At 34.5% G+C, this 10,839-nt stretch overlaps 1 protein-coding gene across 1 annotated transcript; it reads left to right on the forward strand.

Moving 5' to 3' along the window:
• Nucleotides 1-314: 314 nt before the first annotated feature.
• On the forward strand, nt 315-6,760 carry LOC127076802 (uncharacterized). Its single transcript, XM_051018592.1, has 6 exons — nt 315-507; nt 680-785; nt 2,671-2,715; nt 2,805-2,913; nt 4,654-5,032; nt 6,329-6,760. Exons 1-6 carry the CDS (start codon nt 460-462, stop codon nt 6,530-6,532), a joined length of 891 nt encoding a protein of 296 aa, XP_050874549.1. The 5' UTR covers nt 315-459; the 3' UTR covers nt 6,533-6,760.
• Nucleotides 6,761-10,839: the final 4,079 nt, after the last annotated feature.

Below are 10,839 nucleotides of genomic sequence, written 5' to 3' on the forward strand. Positions count from 1 at the left end.
TTTTAATAATAACAATCTATAAATTACTTTTTTTTTCCTCTCTTATTTCTTCTCTGACGTAAAATGTCACTTATTAACAATCGTTGGTACGATAGAAAGTGTAAAAAATACTTTTAATGGATTTTGAAAACGCATCCATACAATCCATAACATAGAAAAGAATGGGTGAAGGAGAACCTAAGCCAACAAGATATTCAAGATAAAAATAAGTTTTGGTTTGAAAATTTACCAAATAATAATGTAAAAAATCACAATATTGATAAATTCCAAAATTAATAGAAGTTAAAAAAAATGATGTTAGTTTTTTTTTGGTAAAAATATATTTCAACTAAAAAAATTCTTTTAAATATTTTCTAGAGACCAAACTGACCTAATTATCAATTTGGTCCTTCCTGTGCGTATGCGCTATTCCAATTTTGTGTTAATAGAGAACGATAAGCAGACATCAAAAGGAACATAATGGGCGAAGCATTGTTCGATCTCGAACAACTTCTCATTTCCAAAAGGGTACTTCTCTCTCCCCTTCCAAAATCGATTCCGATACGAAATTCATCATTTATCTATATATCTAATTAATGTCAATGATTCATCATTATACTGTGAATTCAGAATTTACTGCTATACTGAATTGAATCACCTTCTTATCTTGATGATAATCATGGTTGCTTTTTTTCTCTAGGAAAAATTGACACCTCAGGAGGAAGGTATTCTTCTATCATGCAAAGGTAAAGCTGTGAGGAATTTCACTGCAAGTTCACTTCTGGGAGGGGCTGTTGTATGGGCAGGTTTGTGATTTTGCTTCTTTTAATGCAAATTTATTGCTTTTGGAACATGATTGTTAAAATTCTGCTGTGCAATAGGCTATAGTGCAACTATAATCACTATTTGATAATGAAACAACTATCACAGAACAATTATGGTTTTTCTGAATTTCGTTTCGTTATATTTATAGCCTCTATGTAACAACACTAGTTTTAAGTAAATCTAATTGGCATCTGGTCCAGACTGGTAGTATTTTCGCCCGTTGTTGCATTTTGTCATTCAAGCTGGGTGGTTGAAATGGAGAAGGACATAAGTGTTTTATGTGATGCAAAGGTACAACTCAAGTTAAAGGGAAAGTTTTATCGGACGGCTATAAGACCTATGATTTTGTACGAGACAGAATGTTGGACGGTTAAGAATCAACACAAGAATAAAGTAAGTGTAGCCGAGATGAGGATGTAGCGGTGGATGTGTGCTAAGACTCGACAGGATAAAATTAGAAATGATAATATTAGAGAGAGTGTCGGGGGTGGAAAATAGACTTAGGTGGTTTGGCTATGTAATGAGAAGACCGGTAGATTTGTAGTAAGGAGGGTAGACCAGATGGAGAAAAGACAAACAATTAGAGGGAGAGGAAGACCTAGAAAGACTATCAAACAAGTTATTAAGAAAAATCTTGAGATTAATGATTTGGATAGAAGCATGGTCCTTGATAGAACATTATGGCGAAAGTTGATCAGTGTAGCCGACCCACTTAGTGGAATAAGGCTTAGTTGTTGTTGTATTGCACTTTGTCATTTAGCTTTCTGTATCTTTTGAAGTCACGTAAGAAATAAATGATCTGATATCATATGTTAGAATATATAATGCATATTATAAAAATAATACAGTCAATATGAATCATGCACTCATGTCATGAACAATTAATCCTAGATCATATTTGCAGGAATTTAGACCACAATATAAAATGAAGAAGAGAAGGGAAAATAATACTTATCTCTTGAACTCTTTCACTTTAAGTTGGTTTGCTTCTATTGAATGCCAATGATAATTCATAATATATCTTCCTCTCTTTCTTTCCCAATTCTAGATGAGGTAGACGCAACCACTTTAAGATTTTTCTCATTTTATTGCCAAATGTTTCAAGACATATTTTTACAGTGAAAATGGAGAGGGGGCATAATCTTTCATGTAGGATTACAAATTTTCTACCAATTCTTTCATGAATAGTCATAAGGTATCAAACCATACCTTTTTCACGATAAATTGTAATGGTTCCACTCATTTTGGATGCATTCAACTATAGACTGCATTATTCAAGCATAGTTACCATTTGATGAATATTGCACTAATGTTCACTAAATCAATGAAAGACTAACACTTGGAAGTAAAACTTCTAAAAAGAATACTTTCTACAGAATTTCCAGTATGCTACTGCTCCCAACACTTCATGCGTTTAAACTTACTCTATCTTTCTATAAAAAATTGTATGTAGATCTTTCAAGATGATGAACATTTATGTAAACTTGCAGTTTTCTAGAAAGTGCCAGTCATTTAAAGATTTGGAATATAACCTCTATCTTTCCTTTTTTTTTTTTTAATTCATTGAAACATTACTTTCTGGTGACTGTGTTACTGATATATGACATGTTCATAATATTAAAAGTTAACTTAGCTATTAAAGAATCATCTTTCTTTCTTGTATTATTACCTTAACTTCATGATGATGTCATCATCTTTTACTCCTGATTCTAGAGATATATGAGCAGTAAGACTCTTATAATATATTTATTAATTTTAGTGTAGTTTCAACAGATTGACCTTGTTGCTGACACCACATAGTTGATTTCTTTTCCTTTGTTGTGACTTCTCTTCCATGCTGATAATCACTATGTTCCTTTATGACAGCAACCGGGAAACTCGGGAAAGCATTTCGAGTAAACCTTTCAGCAGGTAAGAGAAATTATGTATTTTCTCTATTTGTACGTTGTCTACTAAAGCCTTACTTTATTCTTCATGTTTGTTGTTTTATCCTTTTGCAGGAGCTGGGGCTTTCTGTGGACTGTGGATATTTAGTAGATCCTTGTTTTCTTGTGCAGACCATATTCTTACACTGGATGGCAGTATATTACAGAAGGAGTTAGCAAATATGTTTGTCTTCTCATCCTAATTGCTTGCACTTGATGAATGCTTTTGGTTTGTGCGATAAGTTCCAATTACTATCATATTTTCTGACATTCTTGAGTATGCATTAAAACAAATGCTCATTCATAAGTTTGAAATGGATCTCTCCAGCAAGTTAAAAAGTGAGAGTAAATTTTGATGAGAGAAAAAGTAAGAGAGAGAGATGAAGAGTTTATTATGAGATGTAGAGAGTATGGAATTGATGTAAAGGATCCAACTCCTTCATAAGTTAAGCAGAGCCAGTCAGCTAGACTTTGGTTTACGGTGCCGTTTTCCATAAGAGACTGCAGAAGTAAAACTACAAAGGTCCTGTGTGTGACAAGATCGTTGTCAAGTGTCGTTTCTTTTGTCTGAATAGAAGTAGAAACTAGCTTATTAATTGTAGTGATATTGATAGCCTGTTGCAAGATAAAGAAACCTTATGATTCAATTGGTAGAGTAGAAGTGATAATGATGGATTTTATGAGTGGGGAAATAGCTATTCTTTCATAGTAGATCCCTAGACGGTTATTTCAGGTGAACTCAAGATAGCATGGTTGTTAAATCAATTTGAATTGCAAAACTTTACCCCATCTACAGTTTCCAGTTTGTTAAAGATACATCTGTAGCTAGTTTAAGAAATTTGTTATGGGATTAAGCGGATGTTGTCATGATTGCAATTTTACTCGTAGGATCGCATGATCCTGATCTGTGACCCCATCTACATGTCGCATCCCTGGTTGGACCGGGGATGAAGAAACAGCTGCAGGATTGTGTTTTAGGTTGTAGGATCGGGGGATTGGACGAGGTGGAAGATTCTTGAAGAACAGGGATGAATGGGTTTTGAGTTGGATTTGGTGGTTGACCCGGTTTGTAAAAAAAGTAATCAAAATCCTAGTTTTAATGGTTCAATTTTTGTGATCCCTCTCTCCTATTTCAACTGGAGCTCCATCAGCTGCTGAGACCAGCATCGCTTCCACCCTAAGATCCTTGAGTTATTATCTTTTCACCCCTCCCAATCCAAAGTAGGATATCTCGAGTTTGACAATGGATTTAACTAATATATGATAGTATCATCAGTTATTATTGTTGTGTATGACTTGTAAGGATTTGATAATAGTGGAAGTTATTCCAAGTTAATTAATGGAAGTTTAGTTTTCTCCTCTGCTGAAGTTTTCCACGAGTCTGTTGCATTCTATTATAATTGTTACAGACCAATTTCATTCCTATCTTTTGTTTAGTTTTGTGCCTTTTGGAATTTGGTTAATTTTATTTTGCTGTTGTCTCACTGGCAGCTTGGTAGGCAGATATAATTTGGGATTTAAAATCTAATTTCAACTTGGCCATTATATATAATGTAGTCATGAAAGCAACACTTTCTGCAAAATCACAGCATAGAATGTAACTTATGCTAATTAAGCCTACACAACGAGCAAGAGCGAGAGCGGGTGTAGAAGCAAAACACTAACCTCCACTAATATCTGAACTCATTGATATATATGCGACCACAAATAACCCTGAATTTCTTAGAACGGTTCATGGACCCTTTAAGTCGTGTTGCTTGCTTTATCACTAACTACATTCCTAGTGTGGAAAAAAAGTGGGGGGTGATGAAGGGAGAGAAAATGAATTTATTTGCTGTGGTCTCTTCTACTATCTGCTAATTGTTTTACGTAAGATTTTATTTCATTACATTCTGACCCGTATATTTTTGTTGTTAAATGACAGAATGGTGACGAAGTACCAGAATGATCCTTCGCTAATGAAGCTTATATCTAAGCATTTTTATTCGGAAAGGATTTATGATGATTCTACCTCTAATACTCCTAAATTACGATGGCGATACCGTAATTTTTTTAGTGATAATGCAATCGATGGAAAGAGGACACAGGATCATGGCTCATATAATACATCCCAAGGCGACTCTCACAATGATTCCTATGATGAATCCCAAGGGTATTCTGATTCCCTTAAAAAATCCCAAGACAAGTCTGAAAATATTGCTGACAGCAAAAGAACAACTCATGGGACCAAGCAAATTTCCCAAGGCAAGTCTGAGAATATTACTGACAGCCAAAGGACAGCTCGTGGGACCAAGCAGGTTTTTGTAAGTATTTTCATTCTTCCCTTTACATACTTTGATTGGTATTTGTTCTTGAATTAATTATATAGATGCTTTAGATGGAAGTAGTTACTACTATAAACTTCCCTTGGGGATATTTTTCACCTCTGGCTATCTCATATGTGTTTGGAGAAGTGACTGTTAAACTTAAAATGCTGGTGCTGAGAAAGTTGCACGCCCTTCTAGTGTAATGTGTGTTCTAATGAGAAGTATACTTAATCTTAGCTGAATTTTATTCAATGGGCTGCTTAATGTCTGTGTGCGCCTTGACAATATTTTCATTAGACTTTTTATTGGTTTTACTAGTTCTCAAATTTAATGTAGCGCAGTATATCCATTAAGTTCAGTAAGAAATAAATTGGCAGACAATTACTTCAGTTCAACTCTTCACTTCTCAGACCTTGGGAAGATACCAAATGTAAATAAAAAACAAAGCACGAAACTGAATTTCTCTTTAACAAGAAAAAGTAGAATTTATGAATGTTTTATGTACAAAGGCAATTGCATAAAATGTTCATCGAAAATATTTCTTTTTCCGTCAATTAATGAATGATAGACAAGGGGCCCGTATGTTTTGTTTTTTTTTTAAATGATTTTTATAGTGTAACATATTTTGATGTAAAAAAATTTTACAAAGAAACTTTTCATAAAAGTTTCAAATGAAAATTTGGTTTGAATAGTTATTCTTAAAATGTTATTTTAGATATTTCATCATTTTATCGGAAAAAAAAATTTGGATATCAAAATTTTAAAAAATCATTTAATTTTGAAGCTATTTCCAATAGCTTTTCATAAAAATCATTTTTAAAATAGATTTTTTTGAAAAAAAAGTGATTTTGACTATACTTTGATCTTCAATAATGTAGGTTTATGTCATAGTATATCAAAATTAGTTTTTTAATTTATAAAAAGTAAATTTAGAAAAACTTTTAATATTTTGAAAAACATTTTTGTAATGTCCATTTTCAAAAATACAAAGAAAAAATCCATTTTTTTAAAGCTAAAACAAACTGACCCTAGTTCTTTCGATCTTCTAGTTATTGGGCAAGCTCACTCCTCTTTTGCAGTGGTAATACTAATGCGAAGGATGGACATATCTTTGACAAGATTTTCACTAATTGGTGCTTTTTATAACTTGTTCTTGTCTGCAACTAGGCTATAAAAAGTGGCTTTACCCCAGTGGCATTGTCAATTATGATCAAAATGATGAACTACAATGGGATTTCTTTTGTATGATTGTTTTTGGTTTCAGCCTGTTACTTTTTTCACACGTCATTGCAGATAAATCCTGGTTCTGATATCATGTCAGAGGTAGACCCTCTTGATTGTCTTTTTGGTGGTGTTCCAGTAGAGGAGGTTCTTCATCCTAATACCACAAACAAACCATCAGCGACTCATCATCGAAGCCATAGAAGATATCACCGTAGGCGTCGAATGCGTGATCCTGACGACCTTTCAAATTCAGTGCACGCAGCAGCTGTTTGATCCGAAGGGCTTATGTAAAATTTGTGCTTTTGTTTATTCAGATCTCATCAGTCTCTGCTAACGGTATTACCGAAACTGGAAGAGGGTTCCTAGTACCTTAATAATATGATATTTGAAGTTGGGTCTATTTTAAACAATATTTGAAGATATGATTCAGATTATTGTTAACATGACTTTGTTTGAGTGCTTTTCATGAGCCAGAAATTGTATGTATCAGCGTTTACTTTCCCTTGGGCGTTTTTATCAGTACAGAACTAGTGACCACTTTTTTGTTCATACTGCATAGGCCATCAGTCAAGGTTAGACGCAAACACATCACTACCACAGATGATTTGAATTTAGACGCACACACATGATAAATAGTAGAAGAGGAAATAATTAGTTTATTATATTTGATATAAATAATGTTCTCTCAATTTCTTTTAATCATTTGTATGCGTCTAAATTCAAATTATTTATGGTTGTGACCATACAAATCTTGCTTGGTAGCAAAGATAAGATGGATGAGGATGACTAGTCTTATCAAAAGACAACATGTGTCATAGTATCGATGTAAATGATATCAAAGGGACGGATAGTATCATATCTATGTCCGTTATGTTGAATAAATACGATATCTATGAGTTTTAAAGTATCCGTGGATATTTTCAGATATTCAAAGATAATATCCATATATTATTTTTAACCAAAATAAATGATTTTTTTTTTGTGATTGTGGTTATGGTGGAGGATCGGATTACCAAGGAATAGGAATGAAGACATTGGTTAAATGGAAGAAGGAGATATTGTTTGGTTGGACGGTAAAAGAAGGTAAAAGAAGCTTAAATATGAAATGGTCAAATAATATTTGTATGAAATGTAAAAAGTTTTTTTTTATAAAAGACTAGTGTCTAGACGAACACTGTGCCCGTCTGTCCGTTTTTTAATGTGACAAATTTTATCTCCTGATATTCATATATGGATTTTTTTGGCATCTTACATACAAGCAATCGAAAAATGAATAATTGAAAAACGAATATATTTTTGACATCCTTACATACAAACAATTGAAAAACTAACATGTTTTCATTGAAAAATGAACATGTTTTTTCATTGGGATCAATTCAGCCACATAATTTGCGAAATGCAATGAATCAAATCATAGTTACAGTATGCTTAAAATTCAATTATTATACCAAAATAACTCAGTTGAGTTGATTTAGTGGATAACATTATAATTCAAATTGAATGCACTAATCTTGTTCGCCTTGGTTGTTTGGTTTTTTCCATTAGAATGTAACTTTTGTACATACCTTTAAAAAAATGTAACTTTTGTAACGTTCCCTTCCATAGACAAAATTGTTTGTGATGCATTTTTGTTTTCTTTTCGGGAAGAACCATACCACCTTCCTTCTGTGTCTTTACATGTCATATCAGACTCAGAAGGCAATGTACTTCGATGCTGAATTTTTCACTCATCAAAGAAAGACAAGTTTTGAAAAGAAAAGAAAAACAAGTTTACAAGTTTTTTGGCATATTTTTTGAGCTCTAAAGTAAACTAATAGTTTTTTTATTTAATAAAGCTCTCTCAAATTCATGACCTTGGAGCAATCTTTCAGAGATGTTTTTGAATTTTTCAGATTTGTTAAGTGACAAAAGAACGGCGTGGCTCAAAACATGGTTCATCAAGTTATTGTGCTTTAGGTTATGTGCTATCATGTATTGCTTCTCTTATTATCAATAAAAAATAAACTATAAAGGCATATCATCCACATTTTCATAATAAAAAAATAACGGCGGTCTCAAGTATTATGTCACTTGTCCCAACCTTACAACCACTCGCCGGTGTCGTCATCGGTGACACCGGCTCCGGCTCCGGCTCCGACTTCGGGACCGGGTCCGTGGGTGTAGGACGCTAGTGGCGGCCTGTAGACGGCACTTGAGCACTTAGGCATGTCGCATCGGAGCAATCGGACTATTCGCAGCGTTAATGAGGCGGCGCCGCTCCGGCGGCCGGGCTATTATCGTTGTTCCCTTTTAGTCAGTGCCTACGATTTAAATTTTGAATTCGGAGATTGTAACTCTTCATGAGATGTTGCAAAGGCGAAACCACGCAACTGTTGGTGAAACATGCTGCAGGCCAACCATTATGATTATTGGAAAAGAACATTGCTTCACCAAGGGTCGCTACCTTGTGAAACAATATCAACATGACCTAAAAAAGCATAAATCCGGATTCAGAATAAAACACACAAAATCCGAAAATCCTCTAAATAATTCCAAACGCTCTTCGCTGCATTCGGGTTTTCGCCGGTCTTGCGCAAATTCGATAAGGTTGAATTATCCTGGGTATTCCTGCATCTGAACTCTAAGACAATCGAGAGTGCTTGAAATACTATAAGGAAAGTGTTGCATTCACGATTTAAGCCTGAATCCCTTTAATCTTTCTGAAATTTATAACAGTCTTATAGTATCTCAAATCATGGCCACCGACGCTTCTGTTTCAAGCATCAAACTGATGAACCAGGACCTTGTTAAGTTAGATCGTTTCGATGGAACAAACTATACCCGTTGGCAAGACAAAATGACATTTCTCCTGACCACCCTGAAAATTCAATATGTCTTGGATCCTGATCTGGAGGCAATTTCAGAACCAACTGAGAATGACACTGATGAAGTAAAAAAGGAGAGAAAGAAACGAAAAGAAGATGAACTGCTTTGTCGTGGACACATCTTGAACACATTATCTGATCGTCTCTATGATCTCTACACCAATATTGCACCCGCAAAGGAAATCTGGAACACACTCGAATTCAAATTCAAGGCCGAAGAAGAAGGTACGAAAATGTTTTTAATATCTAAATACTTTGATTTTAAAATGTTGGATTCCAAGCCGATTCTTGCACAAGTACACGAGTTACAGGTTCTCGTGAATAAAATAAAAGCCGTGAAAATTGACATTCCTGAAGCATTCCAAGTCGTTGCAATAATAGCAAAATTGCCACCTTCGTAGAAAGGATACAGAAAGAAATTGCTGCATAGTTCTGAGGACTTTTCTTTGGAGAAACTTCAGAAACACCTTCGTATCGAGGAGGAAACGAAGGATCGAGAAAAAACTGAGTCTGCTGGATTTGCTAAAGCAAATGCTGTTGCCGCTAAAGGAAAGAAAAAATATGATGGCATGAAAAACCATCTCGGCCCAAGGAAAGAACACAACAAGTTCAAGAATTTTGGCGGACCAAAAGGTACTAAAAATGGTTGTTATGTATGTGGCAAACCCGGACATTATGCTCGAGATTGCAGGCACAATAAGTCCAAAAATGAGGTCAATGTTGTTCATGCCGATGACGACATAATCGCTACGGTAAGCAAAATTATGGCAATCAAAGGCAAAGTGCAAGGATGGTGGTATGACACATGTGCAACTGTGCATGTATCTTATGATAAAACAACATTCAAAACCTATACCGAAGTCAATGATGGACAAGAAGTTCAAATGGGAAATGAAGTGCGATCTAAAGTCGTTGGAACAGGATCCGTCGAACTCAACTTCACTTCCGGAAAGAAAGTCACTCTTGTTAATGTGCTTCATGTTCCTGATATGAATAGAAACTTTGTTAGTGGGGACTTATTGGGAAAACCAGGTATTAAATCTGTATATGAATCGGGCAAATTAATATTGACCCGTAATGGTATATTTGTAGGAAAATGATATTCCGCTGAAGGAATGATCAAACTTTGTACTACCGACAATATTATTAATGAAATTTCTAATTCTGCTTATATGCTTGAATCGTCTTCTTTATGGCACTCTAGATTGGCACATATTAATATTAGTACTATGAATAAACTAATTAAATCCGGTTTGATATCATGCAACATTCATGATTTCGGAAAATGTGAAATATGTGTTAAATCAAAAATGATAAAGAAACCTTTCAAAAGTGTCGAAAGAAAAACAAACGTGCTAGATCTTGTGCACTCTGATTTGTGTGAATTTAATGGTATGTTGACCCGTGGGGGAAACCGTTATTTTATAACGTTTATCGATGATTGCTCTAAGTTCACACATGTATATCTCTTAAAGCATAAAGATGATGCTTTTAATGCCTTTAAGACATATAAAGCAGAAGTAGAAAATCAATTAAGTACAACTATAAAGGTACTTAAGAGCGATAGAGGCGGAGAATATTTCTCAGCAGAATTTGATGCATATTGTGAAGAATATGACATCATACACGAATGTTCTGCGCCCCGCACACCACAACAAAATGGCATGGCCGAAAGAAAAAATAGAACATATCAAGAGATGATAAATGCTATGTTAA

This window comes from Lathyrus oleraceus, chromosome 4 (assembly GCF_024323335.1).
Source record: "Lathyrus oleraceus cultivar Zhongwan6 chromosome 4, CAAS_Psat_ZW6_1.0, whole genome shotgun sequence".
Lineage (NCBI taxonomy): Eukaryota > Viridiplantae > Streptophyta > Magnoliopsida > Fabales > Fabaceae > Lathyrus > Lathyrus oleraceus.

Bases quoted from the DNA above. Each gene is read 5' to 3' on its own strand.
- LOC127076802 (XM_051018592.1), top strand. From the start codon at position 460: ATGGGCGAAGCATTGTTCGATCTCGAACAACTTCTCATTTCCAAAAGG. The intron at 2,716-2,804 runs GTAAGAGAAATT...ATCCTTTTGCAG, and splicing joins TCGAGTAAACCTTTCAGCAG to GAGCTGGGGCTTTCTGTGGA. The intron at 5,033-6,328 runs GTAAGTATTTTC...ACGTCATTGCAG, and splicing joins GTGGGACCAAGCAGGTTTTT to ATAAATCCTGGTTCTGATAT.